The sequence below is a fragment of the Chionomys nivalis genome, chromosome 11 (assembly GCF_950005125.1).
Source record: "Chionomys nivalis chromosome 11, mChiNiv1.1, whole genome shotgun sequence".
In the NCBI taxonomy this organism is placed as follows: domain Eukaryota; kingdom Metazoa; phylum Chordata; class Mammalia; order Rodentia; family Cricetidae; genus Chionomys; species Chionomys nivalis.
In genome coordinates, this window is record NC_080096.1 from 45522942 (window position 1) to 45546247 (window position 23306).

At 39.8% G+C, this 23306-nt stretch overlaps 1 protein-coding gene across 2 annotated transcripts in view; it reads right to left on the reverse strand.

Moving 5' to 3' along the window:
- Positions 1–23306, reverse strand: part of Lepr (leptin receptor) — an 87856-nt gene that overhangs the window by 62914 nt on the left and 1636 nt on the right. For both annotated transcript variants that reach the window (XM_057784008.1, XM_057784007.1), the window contains exon 2: positions 5180–5239. In XM_057784008.1, coding sequence (XP_057639991.1) covers positions 5180–5219 — 40 coding nt within the window. In that variant the 5' untranslated portion in view covers positions 5220–5239. The remainder of the gene's footprint in view (positions 1–5179; positions 5240–23306) is intronic.

Consider the following 23306-nt stretch of genomic DNA (forward strand, 5'->3'; position numbering starts at 1 on the left):
ATTGCATTCTTTGGCACCTCTGCTTTGGAAATTCATGCATCAATTTTCTTCGTTAATCTAGCAAGTTTATATTTTAGCATGAGAAAATTTACATTAACTCTCTTCCTTTTTATAGTAAAATTATTCTAACTTTTAGAATAAATAAGAAATATCTGGATGTTTAATGATATCAATAAGGACTAAAGCACTTTTAATCGCCATTAGAAAGATCACGACAGTATGTTAATACTTTTGGAGAAAGTTTGTCTCTAACTTAAAGAGAGTTGCAAGGTCTCTTGAACTTTCCCAGGAGTCTTGAGATGTATAATATCCTATAGGAAAATCCCCAGTAAATGATGCAAAACAGTCCTTCCAGGAAACTCACACTGCAGGTAAATCATTACCTTTTCAATATAGACCTAAGAGCATTTGCAGCACTATACGCAAAAAGCTGCAAATTTTGAGCTGGTCTTTAAGTAAGAAATTCTTGAAAATAAACAATTAACTCTCTACCTTTCTTCATTTTACAAATGAATCTGAATAATTTGATGACCTCCTCATTGTATACATTCCCTAACGCAGTGTGAGAATTCTTAGAATTGTGTGTGGAATGAGAGCTTTTGAAGAATTAAATGCAACAAAGTGTAAAGAAACAGAAGCAAACAGAATGTTCTTTGGTTCCCAGATGGACAAAGTGAAGAATTCAGACAAAGGCATAATATTCAGTTCAAAGGAAAAGAATAAAACCAAGCAATGAAAAGACACAGGGAATGTACACATATATCCTTAAGAGGCCATCACGATGACACAATCTGCATGGTTCCACCAAACATACTGGTTGCCAGGATTTAAGCCGAGCAGAGAGGTGAATAAGTGGGATGTGTGGATACTATTCTGTCATTGCCCAAGGCCACAGGTAAAAAAGAGTGAACCCTGATGAGAACAATAGAATTAGATGATAATAAGCATCCGAGTAAAGGAAAAAATAATAAGAAAAAAAATACACTTACAGAACATTTGTAGTTCCAACTACTCAGGAGGCTGAGGCAGGAAGACCCCTGGAACCATCAGTTTCAAGACCAGCCTGGGCAACATTGTGAGACCCTTGTCTCAAAAGAAGGGGGAAAAAATAAAAAAGAGGGGAGCAGTCCATTTATAATAATTACACTTTTAAAAAGTGTGTAAAGAAGTGAAACGGGCTGGAGAGATGGCTCAGTGGTTAAGAGCATTGCCTGCTCTTCCAAAGGTTCTGAGTTCAATTCCCAGCAACCACATGGTGGCTCACAACCATCTGTAATGAAGTCTGGTGCCCTCTTCTGGCCTGCAGATATACATACAGATAGACTATTGTATACATAATAAATAAATAAATATTTTTTTAAAAAAAGAAAATTTAAAGAAAAAGAAAAAAAATAAAGAAGAGAAAGATTTCTACACTAACCATAGAACATGGATGAAAGAAATTAAAGACAAATGGGAAAATATTGTATTTTCATACAATTGAAAGAATTTTTTAAATTTTTTTAAAATTTCACTATCCAAATCAGTGCATAAATTCAATGTATTTGAATTTATCAAATTTAATCCATACCAAAATGTCAATAACATTCTTAACAGAGAGTAAACACTACAAAAGTTCATAAGAAACAAAACAAAAAAACCCCACCAAAAACCAAAGAAATTATGAAAATTATGTTCAAGAACAAAGCTGCCACCAGCTAGGCATGGTAGCACATGCCTTTAACCCTAGAACTCGGAGCCAGAAAGCAGGCAGATCTCTGACTTTGAGGCCATTCTTGTCTACAGGGCAAGTTCTCAGACAGACAGGGTTATAAGAGTGAAATCCCTGCTAGAAAAAAGGAGCAAATCTGATCCAAACATACACACATAGGACCAAGTCACATAAGTAAAACAGCATGGTTCCAACAGGAAAAGATGCCTGAATCGACACAGCATGATTAAGAACTCAGAAATAAATCTGTGTATCTAGAACCAATGAAGCTTCAACAAAACTGCCTACCAAAAATTCCCTGAAAATTTAATGATCTGTTTAGTAAATAGCACTGGAAAAAAATGAGCATTCATAAGAAATAAAGAAACTATACCACCATCCTTCATGATACACAAAAATAACTTAACATGGATCCGTGGCCTAGCAGACCTATAACTATGACTAGACTAAAGTCAAGCTGGGAAACACTGAGATTGAGCTATGCGATATTTTGAGACATACTCCTAAATCACAGACAATTACAATAACAACAATGACAAAGATTATGTCAAACTCTAGTTCGTCTCTGAGAAGAAAATATTCAACAGAGTGACTGTTCAGATGTCAAAGTACAGAACGGGGAAAAATGTCTATAAACTGTGTGCCTAATATGGGGTTACTATACAAAATAAACAAGGGACCCTGCACCAATACTGCACTAGTTGAATTCTGTGCCTTAAAAAGAAAAAGAGGATTATGACATTGGGAGGGAGATGTATTTATTGAGAGTATGGGGGTAGAAGTTGAATAGGACTAAGATATATTTTATATGTATGAAATTCTCAAAGAATTAAAAACACTCTAATCAGCAGCTAAGTCGAATCAAAATCACAGTGATATGTCACTCCTGTTAGAAAGCCATTCTTAAAAAGACAAAACGAACAAGCATTAACCAAGGTAAGAAGGAAGAAGACTCCTCACTCACCATTGACAGGTGTGTACATCAGTATAGCCATTAGGGGAAAAGGCACCAATATGCCTCAGAAATGGAAGAATGCGGTCCAGCAACCCTACTATGGGATGTCTATCAAATAAAGAAAAATCACTCATGCTGGTCACAGCAGTGCTCATGATACAGAGTCACCCTAAGTATTAACAAATGAATGGGTAAAGGATTGTTTATATACACACATTTACACTGGCCAGCTTTTCATTTCCATAATGAAATATTGGACACAGCCTAGCTTTACAATAAAAGGGGTTTAGTTTTGAAGACTAAAAGTTCAAACAACATAGTAAATATTCAAGGAAGTGCTATGGGACAATGGTTTTACCCTTTAAAGATTTGTTTCTTGTACTTGTTTAATAAAATGCTGATTGCCCAGTAGCCAGGCAGGAAGTATAGGCAGGACACCCAGCAGGAAGTAGAGGTGAAGCAAGGAGAACAGAGGAATTCTGGGAAGAGGAAAGCTCAGTCTGCAGTCGTCACCCAGACAGAGAGGAAGCAAGATGAGAATGCCTCGCTGATGAAAGGTATCAAGCCAAGTGGCTAACATAGGCAAGAATAATGGGTTAATCTAAGATGTAAGAATTAGTTAAAGCCGGGCAGTGGTGGCACACGCCTTTAATCCCAGCACTTGGGAGGCAGAGGCAGGCGGATCTCTGGGAGTTCAAGTCCAGCCTGGTCTAGAAGAGCTAGTTCCAGGACAGGAACCAAAAAGCTACGGAGAAACCCTGTCTCAAAAAATCCCAAAAAAAAAAAAAAAAAAAAAAAAAGAATTAGTTAAAAAGAAGCCTGAGCTAATAGGCCAACCAGTTTATAATTAAAGTAGACCTCTGTGTGTTTTTTTGGGACTGAACGGCTACAGGACTGGACAGGACAGAAACCTCTGTCAACAAGGAAGAAAACCTGATGGTGTGAACATCAGCGGCAGGAGGATACCATGGGGTCAGGTATGAGCAGAGTATTGGATAAAGCCAGATTTGTTCGATAGGAGCCAAAATTGAAAGGTTCCACAGCACTTCCTGATATTATCATCCAAGGACCAAATCTCCCATCACAATGGATCACTGGGAGACAATCAATTTACATACACTTTCAAACAACAGATATTATTCCATCATAAAAGAAGGGAAGCTACCATTCTCAACACAAGGAGAGCATATGTTAAATAAAGCCAGGCACAAAAAGGCAAATGTTACATGACTTCATTGCCCATGAATCTACCTTAAACAAGTAGAGAGCAGACTGTGAATCATGATATAGCGGAGGAAGCTGTAGCTGAGTCACTCAAATAATGCGTATATCTATACTTAGACAGGAAGAGGGCCAAAGATCTAACACACAGTGTGCCAACTGTAGATAGTGACAATATATACCTTCTTGGAAAATGTTAGGGGAGCAGATATGAAGTGCTTAAAGCATTGAAATGATAATATGACATAATACACTTATCCATTAATTTCAACTTTCCATATTTTACAGATTCCAAACACTTCTTATGTGATAAATCCATAGTAACAAAATACATATGTTATAATTACAAATGAATTTGAAAAAAGTCTAGGCACCAAAAACTAAATAATAAACTAGGTTTCCCTATGTTAAAAAAAAAAAAAAGTTATTGGCAACGTATGGCTAGTTCCAAACAGGAGAATGTTTGAAAATGATGGCTCACTAAAACTATAAGACCATCAAAACAAACAAAAAACAGCTGAAGAAGCTTCCTCTGAAGGACAAGTCTACAACTGGTGAGAGGAGGGATAGGTATATATTTAACTCTCTTGGAAAGTTGTGGTATTCAGTGATCATTCCAAACATATGCATATCCTTGATAATATCCCCTCAGAGCATCATACTGTCATGACTACAAAAGTATACACCTGTATTTATATATGTGATTGTAGGTGTGTGTGTGTTTCAGACCTTGCACTTAGATACCATTGGTTCTCTTGAGTCTGTAGTTTTCCAACTGCAGATTAAGAAGCACTCAGTCTTTGAAATTAAATGATCCATTTGCTTATAAACATATGCACACATGTGTGAACACATGTGCACATGTGTATACTCATACATACACATGTCACCATCAGTTCTGTTTCTTTATGGAGCTTTAAAACACAGTTAAAAGTTTCTTACAGTTTAGAAAGTCCTAAAATTTGTCTAAGACCAACAAACTCAACAACCAGGTATTTGAAGTGTAAAACAAAAAATCTCACCAGAAATATAGTCAGTCAACTAACTGCCCAACCTCACACACACATAAAATTCAAATCAATAAGATTGAAACACAATACTTGTCTTCTTTGATGTAGTAAAAGGTGAAAGAATAGTGACATGCATTGCTAGTGGAACTGCACAAGAACAGTTATTTATAGGCATGGGTTGGGACCCCAAAACACCAAATTACTGTTCAATATAAAAGTTCCTCTTTAGAAATTAATCTACAGAAATATCCTCCCAAATACACAAAGGTGTATGCAACTTACCCCAGTGTAACAAAGCCACATAGAATTTCTGACAAATCATCTTACTTCAGAGATGTACACCTGGAAAACAAAACAAAAAACAAAAATCAAAAACAAAGCAATACACATAGAAAACTCATTGGCCATCTATGAAAAATACAAAAGAAAAAAGATTACAAATAAGTCTAACTTCAATGCTCTAATATATAGGGTCAATATTACAGAATCATTACGTGTCAAATTATACTAATTTTTGTGATGCGTATGCTTTCTTACAAAGTAAAAAAAACAATTAAAATTTAAAAGTCACTCTGTTTCATTATGCTATACAATCCAGGGTAAGCATTGCAGGATAAGACTGAATTCTTAGCAAGGCAACTGTTCATAATTTTGATTAAAAACATAACAGAAAATCTAATGACCATTAATATTACCACTGTTATATCTTTGTTATCCTTATTTCCTAGAGTTATTGTTATAATACTACAAAGTCAAGCAGTTATGGCACAGGTAATAATTTTACATTCAATTTAAATAAAAAGGAAAAAAGGTTTACAAAATGCCTTTGTAAACACATTAATTTGCAGATAAAGTAATATTGATATTAGAGAAATTAAAGGTCTGTCTCATGGCTTAGAACACCTCAATACAAAGGATAACTTCTGATAATATTTCACATAAATTCTATTCAATCAGAAATGTACTCTGTAAATAAGGTTATTTCTTCTGCTGTCATGAGTTAGAATGATAAAATTTTAATATATTGGGCTTGGAATTGTGATGAAATTCTACATAGTCTCTCTTTGTCTCTTTCTCTTTGTGTGTAAGTGTGCACATCTGTATGTGTGTGTGTCTCTCTGTGATATGTGTGTGTGTGTGTGAACCAGAGGTCAACATCAGCTGACTTTTTCTGTGACTCTATCATTTTGTGGGGGGGGGGCAAAGGGGGACAGGCTTTCTCATTGAACTTGAAACTCACCATTTCAGGGATCCTCCTGCCTCTACCTCCCAGCATTTGGGTAATAGACATGTGCTCCCCCAATGTGTAACAAATTCCTCTGAGATAAAACATTTCATCTTGGAGGGGAGCTTATTAAGAAACAGAATGTCCTAAGGGAGGTGAAGAAATTCATCCTACAGGGAATCTCTTTAAGCTCAGGAAGTAAACAACTCAAAAGCTTCAGGAAGTCTCTGAAACTGATCAGATTCACTAAGTCCCTCTTTCTCAAAGTATATGTAGGTAGTAAGGACTGCTGAGAGACACTCTCAGAAAAGCCTAACTGCCCAGGAGAGGCAGATCAGTCAACTGCCTGGAAAGGGCTAAGACCACATGAGCTGCTTGGGAGAGACATTTTCCAGCCCATTGAGGTGCCTGCATATTGTGCAGGTGCTCCGGGTTTACAGTTTTCATGAGCTGATACCTAGGCTTTAATGCTGCTGTCATTAAATCATCTTTGCTCTTGTAAGTAACCTCTCATCTATACTCTAATAAGTAACACCAATAAAAACATCAGTGACTAAACTGGGCTTTGGTGGTGTTCTTATTTCAGACTGCTGTCAGTTCCCTCTGTGGGGCAAGTAATCGTTTTTCATCTCTCCAGGAATAGTGCCAATGCCAACATGCACTTCAGTCACTGAGTCATCGCCCAGTGCCATTTCCGTCTTCCCTATGATCTCAATCTGAAGTTCAGCCTGATGTGTGGTGTATTTTGAGATGAGAAGCCCTGAACTGGGTGTTATAAGTCTTAGGTTCAAGTTTGGGCTCTTCTAACCAGCCTTTAGGACTTGGGGTTTCAACTCCACATCCCTCTTGTTTATCTGCAAATCTAACTGTTGGATGATTTTAGCAACCTTTTCCAGAGCTGCCTATAAATGGAAGTTTTATTTTAAATAGAAATGGCACCCTCATTACAGATACTGCTATAAAATGATCCAAAAACATGCTTCATATGAGAAACAGCACCAGTTGATGGGTATGTTTGTGTATTCTTGGGGACCCTAGACATGTATAAGCAGTTGGTACTTTAAAATATTTTTTCTAATATGCTTGTTTTTCAAACTGTGCTTTTCATCAGAACTTTGGTTCTTTTTAAAAATTTACTTATGTATTGTGTGTGTGTGTGTGTGCGCGCGCGCACACGCTCTATGTACATGTATTCCTGCATAACATAAGAGGGCATCTGATCCTATTCTAGATGGTTGTGAGCCACCATGTGGATGCTGAAAATTGAACTCGGGACCTCTAGAAGAGTAGTCAGTGTTCCTAACTGCTGAGCCATCTCTCCAGTCCCCAGAACTTTGATTCTTTATTTGAAATCTCTAGAAATTGGTTCAGTGCTTGGAATCCTCATGACCTAATTGTAAGAAATGTATGCAAGACACACACACACTATTTTATATTACCTACTCCTAGTATCAGACTTCTCATCAAATAAACCCAAGAAGAATATTCATAATCAGGATGTGTCATGAACACAGTGTATTGCTGGAATACTTTGATAAACTAACTGTAATTCCATCCCAAAACAGATTTGATTTGCATTTAAATAACCAATCTACTAAGTGGACAAATGCACCAGTTGATCCCTTGAATAAGGAAGTTCACTGTCCCATGCAAGACAGAAACTATTCTTTCAATGTTAATTCATGCCACCAGGTTCCATTCATATATGGGAGGCAAACAATTACAGATATGAACAGGCATACAGACTGTGAAAGTGCTTTCTTACACAGATTCAATGAAAGAAATATTTATGTTCACCCAAAATAAAAGGAATCTAAGGACACTTACAGAAACACAAACATGACATAAAAATGACAGAATTTTAAACCTATGATTAAGAATAATAAAAATGGACATAAAGGATGGACCAAATGGCCTATGTAATATAATGTTTATATTCAGAGACTAGTTCTGCTACAGCCTTGGTCAGACAAGTTTCCTTGTGGTGGGTGGCAGTTACTGCTGGTCAAAGTCTAGAGAATAAGTGCTCAGGTCTAAAGGGGACATCACTATTGGCCCCTCCAGGGCCAAAGGAAGAAGTGACAGGAAGAAAATATGTGCTGGGGGAACCCCTGTTTTTGGACATAACATGCTGTTGCATTTCTGAGCAGTGGCTATTATTACCTGCACTAGACTGCCCCCCTTGATCTTCTTTAATGAAGGACAATTGGGCTCATGAGGTTCTACCCCTCCTGAGGATACATGGGCAGTTAATAGTTACTAGGTGGGGAGAGAGATTTTCTTCAGTGATGTAGCAATGGGTAAGTTCACCTATTTAAATAACCAACCACTCATGTTCCCACAAGTAACCACAAATAAACTATTTGGCATTAGCAATAAGAGAACAATAGTTGGTTCAAGAGAGAAGCTGGCATGCAAAAGAAGACGTTCGGGATGAGGTTTAATAGGAGAAAGGTCCTGAGGACCATGATCCAGCCATGAGGCAGGGAAGCATTAGAAAAGGAACAATAAAATGTACCATAAACAGCATAAGAGGGCTTTAAATGGAAGGAGAGGCTTCCCTTTAGAAAGGTTGTTCATTACAAGAGATAATAAAGGAAATAAACAGCAAGCCAACAGCCAACATCAAACTAAATGGAGAGAAATTCACAGCAATCCCAATGAAATCAGGAGCAAGACAAAGTTGTCCACTCTCTCCATATCTATTCAATATAGTTTTTGAGGTCCTATCTAGAGCAATATGACAACAAAAGGAGATCAAGGGGATACAAATCGGAAAAGAAGAAGTCAAACTCTCACTATTTGCTGATGATATGATAGTTTACATAAGAGACCCCAAAAATTCTACCAAGGAACTTCTACAACTCATAAACACTTTCAGTAATACAGCAGTAATATATAAAAAAAATCAGTAGTCCTCCTGTACACAGATGATAAATGGAATGAGAAAGAAATCAAAGAAACATCACCCTTCACAATAGCCACAAATAGCATAAAATATCTCAGAGTAACGCTAATCAAACAAGTGGAAGACTTGTATGACAAGAACTTTAAATCTTTGAAGAAAGAAATTGAAGAAGACACCAGAAAATAGAAAGATCTCCCATGCTCTGGGGTAGGTAGAATTAACATAGTAAAAAGGGCAATCTTACCAAAAGCAATCTACAGATTCAATGCAATGCCCATCAAAATTCCAGCAGAAATCTTCACAGACCTCAAAAGAATGGTATTCAACTTCTTATGGAAAAGCAAAAAATCCAGGACAGCCAAAACAATCCTGTACAATAAAAGAACTTCTGGAGGCATCACAATCCCTGACTTCAAACTCTACTACAGAGCTACATTACTGAAAACAGCCTGGTATTGTCATAAAAATAGACAAGAGGATTAATGGAACTGAATCAAAGTCCCAGATATTAATCCACACATCTATGAACACCTGTATTTTGACAAAGAAGTAAAAAATATCAAATGGAAAAAGAGAGCATATTTAATAAATGGTGCTGGCATAACTGGATATCAACATGTAGAAGAATGAAAATAGATCCATATTTATCACCATGCATACAACTCAAATCCAAATGGATCAAAGACCTCAACATAAAGCCAACCACACTGAACTTCATAGAAGAGAAAGTGGAAAGCACACTTGAACGCACTGGTACAGGAGACCACTTTCTAAATATAACCGCCAGTAGCACAGACACTGAGAGAAACAATTAATAAATGGGACCTCCTGAAACTGAAAAGCTTTGGTAAAGCAAAGGACACGATCAACAAGACAAAATGGCAGCCTACAGAATGGGAAAAGATCTTCACCAATCCCGTATCAGACAAAGGACTGATCTTCAAAATATACAACGAACTCAAGAAATTGGTCATCAAAAGAACAAATAATCCAATTAAAAATGGAGTACAGATCTAAACAGAAAATTCTCAATAGAGGCATCTAAAATGTCTGAAAGACGCTTAAGGAAATGCTCAACATCCTTAGCCATCAGAGAAATGCAAATCAAAACAACTCTAAGGTGGCCGTCTTGCGCCTGTAAGAATTGCCAAACTCAAAAACATTAATGACAATTTATGCTGGAGAGGTTGTGGGGTAAAGGGAACACTCTTGCATTGCTGGTGTGAGTGCAAATTGGTACAGCCCCTTTGGAAATCAGTATGGCGATTTCTCAGAAAATTAGGAAACAATCTTCCTCAAGACCCAACAATACCACTTTTGGGTATGTACCCAAAGGATGCTCAATTGTACTACAAGGACATGTGCTCAACTATGTTCATTGCAGCATTGTTTGTCAAAGCCAGAACCTGGAAACAACCTAAATGCCCCTTGACCAAAGAATGAATAAGGAAAATATGGCACATTTACACAATGGAGTACTACACAGCAGAAAAAAATGATGACATCTTGAAATTTTCAGGAAAATGGATGGAGCTAGAAAACATATTGAGTGAGGTAACTTAGACCTAGAAAAACAAATATCATATGTGCTCACTCATAAGTGGCTTTTAGACATAAAGTAAAGAAAACCAGCTTACAATTCACAATCCCAGAGAACCTAGATAACAATGAGGACCCTAAGAGAGACATACATGGATCTAATCTACATGGAAAGTAGAAAAAGACAAGATCTCCTGAGTAAATTGGGAGCATGGGGACCATGGGAGAGAGTTGAAGGGGAGGGAAGAAATAGGGAGGGGAACAGAGAAAAATTTCAATAAAATCAATAAAAAAGAAAAAAAGAATGAGAAAAAGAGCCATCATGGACACGGCAACGGGGGAAGCCCAGAAGTGAAGCTTAGATATAAATGGGGGAAGCTTCAGGGGAAACAAAGCCCAGAACAGAAGGGATAGCCATGGTTTATACATGTTAGGAGGTGAGGGGAAGTTTGAGACTGTATGATTTCGACGAGAAAAGTCTGTGTGACACGGAGCATGGAGGAGTCAGTTGCAGGATAGCACCATAAATAAGGAATTATATAAACCATCACATTCATGGCTTTTAATTCTCAGTCTCTGAAAGACAACTATGAAGGGCATGCCTGATTTCTTCAAGCTGTAGGATCTGGCCTCTTAGACTGACCAGCGACTTAAAAACAGTTGATTCACAGAACAAACAAAAGCAAAGTAAAGGGGGACTAGCTGGGAAAGGAAAGAGGATCCATGGGAGGGGGCGGGGACAAGAGAGGGGATAAGGAGATTAACATGATCAGAATATATTATCTACATATGGGGAAATCATAATGAAACTGTTTCTTATACTTATATTTTATAAAATCAAGCAAAGAGTAAACTAATGGTAAGTTGACCAAAATAAACCTAACACTGCAAACGCCATTCATTTGAATATGCTTCCTAATAACAAGCCAGAGCTTCCGTACCTTCAGAATTCAAATAAATCCAAGCTACTTAACAAAAAGGGAGCAGAAAACCAACACCAGACCCTTGGGCCTCTTTTATAAGGACATTAATACTATAAATAAGGTATTCACCTTTAATTTTATCTTAAATCCCTCATTGCTTGTGTGTGCATGTACGTGTGTGACCACATGTGTATATGTGCATGTCAGATGCCCTCCCCAATTGGTACCCACCTTCTGTCTCTGAAACAGGGCCTCTCACTTGGACCTGGAACGTAACAGTTTAGTCACTATCTATACTACTACTTTTCAAAAGTAAGAGATCTGTTTATCGTGGCCTTTTTAAAATTTATTCTCCAGCTCTTTCTACTCACTCCACCCTGGATGTCTCCGCTAGAGCAGATTCAGCAGGGCCCCTCCAGGTAACAGACCATCACTGAGGGAAGTCAGGGCAGGCACCTGGCGTTGGGGACAGAAGCAAAGGCCATGGTGAGACCCTGCTTGCTAGCTTGCTGCCTTTGACTTATTCAGCCTGCTTTCTTATGCAGTTCAGGAGTAGCACTGCCTCAGTGGGCTGGGCTCTTCCACATCTGTCATCCATTATGAAAACATCCCACAGGCTTGCCCACAGACAAGTCTGACGGGAGCGTTTCCCAACTGAGGTTCCCTCTTCTCAGATAACTCTAGCTTGTGTCAATTTGACAAAAAGCAATAAGGACAGTGTGTGTGTGGTATGTAGTATGTGTGTGACATATGTGAGTTGTACATGGTATGTGTATCGGTGTTGTATGTCCAGTGAATGTGGTATGTGTGTATATTGTGTGTGCATGTTGTGTGCATTGTGTTTGTATGTAGTATGTGGTATTTATGTGGTATTGTGTGTATGGTATGCATGCTGTATATGGTATGAATGTACTGTGGGTATAGTTGGTGGTGTGAATGTATGTGGTATACATGTGTGGTGGGTGGGTGTGTATATATATATAGTGCGTGTATGGTGTGTTGTACATAATATGTATGCATGTATTATTGTAGACATATTGTGTGGTGCATATGTATGTGCTTTATATGAATGATGGGGTGTATGGTGTATGTACTATGTATAGTATGTGATAAGCATGTAGGACTTCATAATGTGCATGTTTTATATAGCATGTCTGGTGTATGTATGCATGAGGTACTGGCATGTGTGATGTGTATGTGCATGGGATGCAGGTATATATGTGTATGTATATATGTGCATGGGTATAGTATATATTTGTTTGATATATTACATGCAATGTGTATATATGAGGTATATATATGTGTGTGTGGTGTATGTACTATGTGGATGTGTGAGGGGTTATGTATGGAGTGTGTGTTGTATGTGTACATGTATGTGTGTATTGGTATATGTTTATGTGCACAGTGTGTGTATGTGCAATATAAGGTGTGTGTTGTATATATGTGAGGTGTGTATTGTGTGGGGTCGTGTATTGTGTGTGGTATGTGTGCATGCAACTGTGTATTGTATATGTACATGTATGTGTATGTCGTATATGTTATATATTTATGTGCAATGTCTGTGCAGTACACAGTGTGTGCATGTTACATGCGTATATGTGTGCTTTGTATTCTGTGGAATGTGTGGGGTATATATATATATATATTATGTGAGTGTGTGTGGTACAAAGGTATGGTATGAGAGCTGTGGGTATAATGTATGGGTGTGTACAGAATATATATGGTATATATGTTGCATATAGTATGTATTGTGTGCGTATGTATAGTGTATGATGTGTGTGGTGTGTGTACAGTATGCATGCATGATGTTTATGTGGTGTGTGTACATGTGTATTTGTATGTGGTGTGCATGTACAGCGTGCATATATATATACATGTATGGTATGTTATATGTGTATTATATGGTTGTGTGTAATATTTATATGTTGTGCATGTGTGTGTATCATGTGTGGCATGACTTGTATATGATGGGGGTGGTATATGTGTGTATGTAGAGCTGTGTATATGGAATATGTTCTGTGTGTGTGTGTCATGTGTATGCTTGTGTGGGAAGATGTGGAATGTATGGTGTATGTGTTGGATATGATGTGTGATATATGTGTGTATGTGTGTGGGGGGTGTGTGTGGAGTGAGTAGGGTGTGTGTATTGTGTATGTATATGGTGTGTGTATGAGGTATATGGAGTGTGTATGTGTGGGGGTTGTATATGTGCTGTATGTGTTTACATGTGTGGTCTATTATATGCGTTAATATATGATATATGAATATGCACATATATACTTGGTGTACATGTGTGGTTATGTGCATGTGTTTTGTAATATGTTTATGTGTATATATAGTGTATATATATATATGTGAGGTATGTGGTATATATGAGTGGTCTATGTGTATGTGTGTACATGTAGTGTGTGTGTATGTGAATGAGTGGTATTAGGTAGATTATTTGTATGGTTGGGTTTTCCTTTACTGTGACAAACACCATGGCCAATGACAACGTGGGAGAAAAGGGTTTATCTTGTTCACACTTTACATCACAGTCCATCATCATCAAGGAAGTCAAGGCCGGAACCTGGAGGAGGAACTGAAACAGAAGCTTATTTGGCTCTGTCCACCTGCTCTCTTACAGCACCTGGAGCCACCAGCCCAGGGTGACAGTGCCCACAGTGAGCTGGGTCCTCCCACATCAATCATCAGTCAAGAAACTACACAAAAGCCTTCCCGCAGTTTAATCGGATGAGGTCATTTTCTCCATTGAGAGTTCCTCTTCCAAAATGACTCCAGCTTGTGTCAAGGTGACATAGATCGAGTCAACACATGGGTGTTTGACATATATGTGATGCGACTGTGTACACACATATATATGCTTATATGTGTTTATATATGTGAAGTATGTGATATGTACATGCGTGTAGGTATCGTGTCGTATGTGTATATGTATGAGGGTGTGGTATATGTGCTTGTTAATGTGGGTGTGTGCACATGTGCATATGGGAAGTATCATGTGGGTGTGCATGCGTGTGGTGGCATGAGATGACTCCATGTCTATCTTTCCTCAACTGCTCTCCACTTCTATCTTTTTGGGGACAATGTCCCTCGCTAAACCTGAAGCTCATGAGTTCAGCTAGCCTGGTTGGCCAATGGGCTTCAGGATCTATCGGCGCCTAACGCTGCAGCACCAGAGCTGCAGGAGAAGGCCACTCACTGTCCCCAGCTTTCCACATTGGTTGTAGGAGTGGAAACTCAGGTGTCTGTGCTCGTGTGGCAGGCGTTTTGCCAGCTGAGTCATCTCTCCTAAATCCGTATTTGAGTTTTAAAAATAATTTTTATATATTTTAAGAAACATAGCAGGTACTTGTAAATAGTTGTGGAGTAAATTAACATAGATGGTATACAGTTCCATATCTTTAAAATGACATTTTTTTAAAAGCTCTTCAGGAATTTAGACAGAGAAGATGGTTGGTTGGAATATGCAACGTTTGAAGAAATCTTTAGAGAATCAATCGTCTGGCCTGAAAGGAACCCGCGGGACTGCTGGATGTTCAGTCAGTCATCCACCCTGCAGAGTGGACCGGACACTGAGGGCCTGGTAAACACATCTCACTATAAACTCCAAACAAAAAAAAAAATTGGCAACTCTTCAGGAGCTCCAGCGCTCGGGAGAATGAGCCCTTCGCCTCGCCTGGGCAGCACAGCAGAGTTGACCCTGTACACGGGCATGAGTGAGTCAACCCTGAGGGTATGAGAGGGCATAGCTGGTACCGCCTCCCTCGTCTGTGGCATCCGGACTAGGGCAAGATGCACCCTCTTGTCCCTACTGCCTCCAGCTGGTGAGGGAGCTTACCCCTCTCCCAGCTGCAACGCTCAGGAAAGAGGGCCCTGAACCTTATCTGGGCAGCACCGCGGAGCTCCGCAGCCAGGGCACACACGGGTGAGCTAGCTGGTCCATGGATAGAAACATGGGAGTCCTGGCCCTACCCCACATCTGCCATATGGTAGCATGGGCTGGGGAGAGACGCCCTCGCCCCTGCGCCCGGACCATCAGTGTGGTGGGAGAGCTGGCCCTGCCCCTCATTAGCTGCAGCACTCAGGAGAATGGCCCCTACTCCACGCCTGGGCAACATAGTAGAGCTGACCCTGAAGGTGAAGGTGTGCAAGAACCAACCATGAGGACATGAAAGTTGGAGAACTGGCCCCACCCCTTACTCATCAGAGGAGAACTTGCCAGAACAATGCAAGAGAGCTCGCCCAGGCCCAGAATCGGAGTTGGCCCACGCCAACATCCACTCCTATGCAGGCTCTGCTGGAGCACATGAAGGAACTGGTCCTGCGGACCCAAAGCTGCAGAATTTCCACAACGCGGGAAAACAGCAGGATAACCAAGAGGCAGCCCAGTAAAGGCCCAGCATTGAGAGTGTAGCAGAAACCAGAGGTCTCGAACCAGACAGATGACTCTTTGCAATAAACACTTGGAAGTAAAGAAAGATCTATGGATAAAAGAGTTGGCTATGTGACTCGCTGTGTCAGACTGCAGCTTCCATGATGGGATTAATTTTTCTCTCTTTTTTTTCCTCTTAAATTTCATTTTATTTTATTTTGGCGGTAGGGGGAGAGGTTGCAAGGGCAGAGGGTTGATACAAAAGGATGGGGAAGCGAATGGGATGGAGATGCGTGATGTGAAAGACAGAAAGAATAAAGACGAAAGCTAAAAAAATCAGACTTGTGTTCTACTGAATGGTCATGTTTGGGATTTTTCTGAGGAAGATCAGATGGTTCAATAACAAAAGATTACTTCGCCATTTTATCTATTAAATCCACAAACAAAATCAAAAGCAGTCTCAGTCAGTGTCTGATGAGCAATTAGACTGAAAAGAACATCATTTGTAACTTGCTCCAGTGATCTCCCAGTCTCTGAGCCTGTGGAGATGCCTGTGAATTAGAAAACCAAGCCTGGCATTCTGCTTGCTTTGACAAATATCAAGTGGTTTCAGCTACTGCTAATGTTTCTGCACTTCCTGCTAAAGACGCCTCTATTTCATACTTAAATAACAACTGCTAAGCATTTCATTTGAATATACATGAACTACTATTTCTTCAAGAGTCAAATTTTAAGAAAATATATACAGCCTGATCTATTTCTAGTGACTTTATCATTTTAAGTGTGTCTGCTTTCATTTCTTCACTTAGAATAGGAATTTATGTGTTCCTATCGATGTGCCTGGTGCCTGAGGAGGCCAAAAGGAATGGTCAAATCTTCTGGAACTTGAGTTGAAGGCAGTTATGAGCTACCATGTGGGTGCTGGGAATCAAACCTTGGTCCTCCCAAAGCAGCGCCAGTGCTCTTAACCACTGAGCCATCCCTCCAGTCCCTCAATTCTTTTTTTTTAAAGTAAACAAGACTTTTTCACAAGTAGGGTGGCACACTCCTATAATGACAGTATTCAGAAGATGACCACAAGACTGAGGCCAGCTGGATTGTATAATGAGTTTCATGCCAGCCAGGGTTTCATCAGGTCTTGGAATAAAACAAAACAAAACTTTCCCGTTACCTTGGCATATGCATCTGTTCCTTTGAAAACACGGCTTCGAGTGCTTTCTTCACTTACAGTTTCCAGCTTTGGCAAAGACACTCAATGCCAACTTCACACACACACACGCACGCACGCACACACGCACGCATGCATGCACGCACAAACCTGCACACAACCTAAAAAAAAAATCCCTGGGAGCGAAGAGATGGCTCAGCAGCCTCAGCAGTTACTAGCAGTACTGCTCCTGCAGAGGACCCAAGTTTGGTTCCCAGCACCCACATCAGACATCTCACACAGCCTGTGTTCCCAATTTCAGGGGATCTGATGCCTTCTTCTGACCTCTGTGGGAATCTGCACTCACACGAACAAACCTACACATCTATACACACATACACATAACTATACAACAAAGTAAATCTTAAAAAAAAATAACTAAATCCTTACGAGAGAATTCCCTAACTAAAATATTTATTTCTATACTTTTCTTATATGAATAATATGGTTTATTGTTTTTTAGACCAGGGGCTGGCAATATGGCTCAGTTGGTGAAAGCACCTGATGCCAAGCCTGACAGCCTGAGTTCGATCCCCAAGACCCTACTGGGGAAGGAAAGACCTGACTCCCACACGATGTTCTCTGACCTCTCACGCGCAGAGGCACATGTGTGTGCGCGCATGTAAACAAAGTAATAAAACATTTAAATAAAAATAATCCTAAGTGAATTCTTCCCAGTGAGTTTAGAGCTAAAATTTTAAATGAAGAAAATAGTAAGAATCCTAAGCTCCTGGTGGCGTATCATTAAAGATCGATGGTGCCTAATATTTAAAGAATCCAACTATTTAAAAAGGGTGAACCAGTGATATTGCATTTGCTTAAAGTTCATAAAAGTTTTCAAAAGTGAATACTTGCTTGCCCTTGTGTGAAGAATGGAAAGGAATGGAAGGCCCACCGCAAGTCAGGGAGCTGTGTGAGATCAGCCATGGGGACAGTGAAAGGCAATAGGAAATCCTGTGGAAGATCTGATTTACAGGTTTGGAATGTGTTCGCCAAAGACAAGCAAGCCAAGAACCAGGCACTGCTTTCTATGGCCTGCTCTCTACCTCCTACCAGTTCTATGAGACAGTCTTTCCTGGATCACACCTGGGACGGGCACCACTGCTCTAAAACCCAAGGCCATTAGAGAAATACTTGGGTATCTCCCACGTGGGTCTCATATGATTAATATGCATGATTTTAAAGGATGCACCTTATAAACATAGTGGAAATATGATTAATGAATATTTGTTTTTGTGCCAGTGAACTTACTCTCTATTTAAAATGAGTCAGTGGTCTCACTCCCTCTTGCTCTTGTGTGTGTATGTGTCTGTCTGTGTGTTTCTCTGCCTCTCTCTCTCTCTCTCTCTCACACACACACACACACACACACACACACCATAACTATGCATGTACACGATTTATCTTTTTTCATCTCCTAGACACCAAGCATCTTGGTTCAGAAATTCTGTTGGTGGATGCAGAATACAATTGTTTGATTATCTCATGTTTATAGTTTCTTAATTTTCATAGGTTAAACACCCAAATCACAGCTGCCAGTCAAAGCAAAATGAGGAAATATAATTCTGGGGAAAAACCTAAGTTGTCCTTGCGTTCATGAGACAGACATTTGGTAACAGCTGTTCTTACACATGACTTCACATTTTTTAAAGCCGATTATAACATCATTACAAAAGCGCCTGCGAATCTGTTTGGTTCAAAATTTTGGTTATTATTTAATAAAAATATATGTCATGCTTAGCAGAGTCTCACTATCCAGCCCTGGCTGGCCTGGAACTCCCTATGTAGACCAGGTTGGCCTCAAACTCACAGAGATATTTCTACAAGTCCTGTGATTAAAGACACATGCTTTGGAGCCCTGCTTATTTTGATTTGTTTGCATGGATTGGTTGCTGTTGCTTTGTCACTTAGTAATCTGACCATTAGTTCTGTCCTCTAAAGATTATTTTGCAACACGCGCCTGAATTCTTGTAGCCTTCTATATAGCAGCTTCCAGAGGTCAAATATGCTTCCCAAAGCGCATGCGTCGGGAGCTCAGGCCACAGAACAGCATTATTGGGAGGTTAAGGTTTAACGATAAGGTTAAGGTCGTAAACAAGCTAACACTACTGCTGGACTATTTTGGTTTTGTTTACGTTTGGCCTCCTTGGTCTCTGTCTGGTGCTTGCTTCCAACCCTGCCAGGATGTAAGGTATCAAGAAAGGTCCCATAGATACAGCCCCTTGCCATTGGATTTTCCACCTTCAGAATCCTGAGTTGAATATTATTTATACCATCTTCATTATAAATTCCTGTCTGTGGCATTTTGTTATAGCAATAGGAAAAAGTATGGAAGGGACCAAGTGAGGGGGATTGAAAAAAGAAGGGAGGAGCCTAAATATCCATATTTGGGGAATCAGCTTTGTAAATGTATTCTAGCCATTCTCACAGTTTGAATCTGAAAAGTCTCTGAGAGGCTCTGATTTGAACACTCACTCCACAGCTGGTATCTAAGAAGGCTCTAAAGGCTTTGATGGCCCGGGTGGGGGGGAGACACATCCAACTCAAGGAGGTGGGTCACCAGGGTTGGGTCTTACTGGGTATGTTATCCCTAGCTGCTTTCTGTCTACTGTGAACCTGCTCCTGCCTTCATGCTAGTCTGCTCAGATTCGTGGAAGCAAGAGACTAAGGACCTAGTCCTCCAAAATCTTGACCTAAATTAGATTTTTCCTACTTTAGGTTGTTATCCATTCTGACCATAGAACATCCAAAGTATCTGATACCAACATCTAATGCAGCAGTTCTTCATCTGGGGGTCATGACCCTTTCAGGGAGTCACATAGCAGATATCCTGCATATTAGGTATTTACATTATGATTTATAACTGTAGCAAAATGAAGTAGCAATGAAATAATTGTATGGTTGGGGTGACCACAACTGTATTAAAAGGGTCACAAGTATTAGGAAGATTGAGAACCACTGAATTTCCAGCAATGAAAACAGAAAATCAGAACAGTAATCAGCAGAAAAAAAACAAAAACAAAAACAAAACAAAAAAAATACCTGAACAACTCTGACACACTACACCCAAGTCCACACACTGGAGTTGAGACTGAATGAAACACACACACAAAATTAAAAATTCTGCCCTTGTGATAGTCTCTTTCTAACAATAATGGAACTAAAAGATATACACACGGCGTTTTAGAAGGGGAATAAACTCTATGGAGAAAAAAAGCAAAGAAAAAGGGGACATTTGCATTGCAAAGTAAGAAGTCAGGCAAGATCAAATATCGCCTGCAGACATTTGAACAAAGACTTAAGGGAGATGTGGGTTACAGAGACAACCATATAGACATCCAGAGATGAGCAATCCAAACAGAGGAAGTTGAAGTGTAAAGATGGTCACTGATACCCTCAAGGAAAGCCAGGAGCCCAGGAGGAGGAGGAGGAAGAGATAGGAAAAGAATGAACGAGAGATCAGAGGGATCTTATAATTATTGCAAGGATTTGGGCTTTGACAACATCTGAACTGGAAAGCCACCAGAGTGTTTGGAGCAGAAAAGTGTCATGATGTGATGGGTACGCGTTACTAAAATTTTTATTTCAGTGGCCGTAGAGATGGTTCAGTGGTTAGCTCCTCTAAAGAACCCATGTTTGATTTGATTCCCAGCACTGACATGATGGCTCACAACAATCTATAACTGCAGTTCCAGAGAAACTGACACCCTCTTCAGGTTTCCATGGGCACCAGGCACACCATGGTATACCTACATGCATATTTTTAATTTTATTATTTATTTATGTGTGTTTATTTGTGCACATGCCTGGGCATACCCACAGAAGCCAAAAGAGGGCGTTAGAGTTCCCTGGAGTTCCCTGGAGTTAGAGTTAGACTTGGTTTGATTGTGAGCTGCCTAGCATGGGTGCTGGGAACTGAACCCAGGTCCTCTGGAAGGGCAGCAAGCACTCTTAACTGCTGAGCCATCTCTCCTCCCCCTCACATATATTTTAAAAGGAAAATCTTTTTCTTTTTCTTTTTTTCTTTCTTCCTTTCTTTCTTTTTGAGAATAGAGTGAAGAGAACAAAGACTACAAAAGGATTAATAAAAGGGTCCCTGCAATAATCCAAAGGTGAGGGCGGTCTGTAATGGCCACTGGAATAATTGAAGCAATCGTGTTCTGGATTTATTTTGAAAATGAAGCCGAGAAGATTTACCTACATGTATACATGGGGTATGATAGAATGTAAGGGATGAACCTTGACTTTAAGGTTTAGAACCTAACTAATCTGAAAGATGGAGATGGGAGAGACTGCAGACAAGGGATCATGGAGATCCTACTGGGAGCACATTGAGCTTGAAATAAGTATCTACTGGACAGCCAAGTGAAGATGCTGAGCGGGAGGCTGGGTAAAGGGGTCTGAGGCTCAGGGCAGGAACTATCACATTCTGAGTCCTCAGTATACACAGAGAGAAATTATAAGAAATGTTCAAAGAGTAGAGAGAGAAGAACAAACATGTAAGGAGCTGAAAGACCAGCGGAGCAGACAGCAGGGTACAGAAGAAAGCAGGGAAGTACATACCGTCCTGGGCAGGAGGGGAAAGAGGGGGCAGCTGGGACAAGGCTGTGAATGGGTAAAGTGCAGTGAACACTGAGACCAAATGGCAAGGGTGACGTCATCAGAGACCTGACAGTTCCATAGACCTGGGCAGAGTGTTCAGAACTAAAGTGCCATAGGAATGGGCTTAGGAGAGAAAAGCAAAAACATAGATAATATGAACAGCTCTTTTCGAAGTATTTTGTTTTAGAGGAAAGAGAAGAAACTAACAATATCATAGACATAATATATAGCCTAAATAATCTATAAAAGGACACACTCAACATTCATATAAGTTTTCCTTTAAAATAGGCAAAACTAGGCTTGCGGTAAGAAAGAAGCAAGTAACAAGTCTGGACATTATCAGGTTATCCTCCTCGAATAATGAGGAGAGAGGTATTTGTCTTATAATTACCCATTGCAATGATTTGCTATATAGTTTAGCAGCCAACAAAATCATTTTATGCATTTCTCTCTATATTTGCTACAGTTCAAATGCTAAAGACCAAGGTCACATGACAACAGACATATCACTGCTGTACTCTAAAATCCACCTAGAAGAGCTGGATGCTGCTCGCTCAGTAGAGTGCTTGCCTGGGAAGCCCTGGGTTTGATTCCCAGCACCCCATAAACAGGGTGGTCCATACCTGTAATCCCAGCACCCGGGCAGTACAGGCAGGAGAACTTCAAGATCATCCTTAGCTACAAGGTGAGCTTAAGGCCAGCCTGGGCAATATGTTCTTTCTATGTTTGGGGTGTACGTGTGTGTGTGTGTGTGTGTGTGTGTGTGTGTGTTTGAGAAGGAATATTCTAAACTATAAACAGATCAGATTTAAATAGAAACTCCCAAAGCCTGTATGTCTGAAGTCTGGCCAGTAGGTGAGCATTTGCACTTTCCTAATTTAATTAAAATTGGAATTTGTAAATCACATACAATCTTAAGAATTTGAACTGAGCATAAGCTTTTTCTTCATTTTTAACTCCACAGGACATTTTTTTTAGTATGAATGTTTGCCTCTAAGGATAAAAAAAAAGAATGCAATACAGTATCTGCCAAGGGAATTCATTTATTTTGGCTTTTTTTTTTTTTCTGGATATGTTTAGGTCTTATTTCCAAGACCTCCCACTTGACAAACACAAACCATTTGGTCCTATATTAGTGATCTAAGTGTGAAGCAATGACTGGGTTTTTTTTTTCCCTCAATAAATTCATGGGAGAATAAAGCTTCGCATTGCAAAAGAAGAAGGGGGACCCTGCCAAGCGTCACAGCTCCCCCAGCTGTAAATGAACTGGCCTGGGTATGAGCAGCAGATGGTTGCAAAGTCCCAGCTGTTTCACAGACAAGCACCAGCAGGGTATCTGAGTTCTCAGACTCCCTGGCTCACCAACATGGAATTCACTTCACTCTGTTCACATTTCAAAGGGGGTTCTACGGGGAAGACAAATGTCTGGCTAGTTGATGCCCTTTCTAGCCTAAAGGCAGCAAAAGAACTAGCTGAAAATAAGTTAAAATGTGCTCACAAAGGAGTACTTCAAACCCATTCTGCTCTCCCAGATTGCACACAAAGCATTTGTGGGTGGTAAAAGATTATTTCATTTTAGACCATGCCCAACCAAAAGAGCTAGAAAATGCTTCTCTGTCTATCCTAGCTG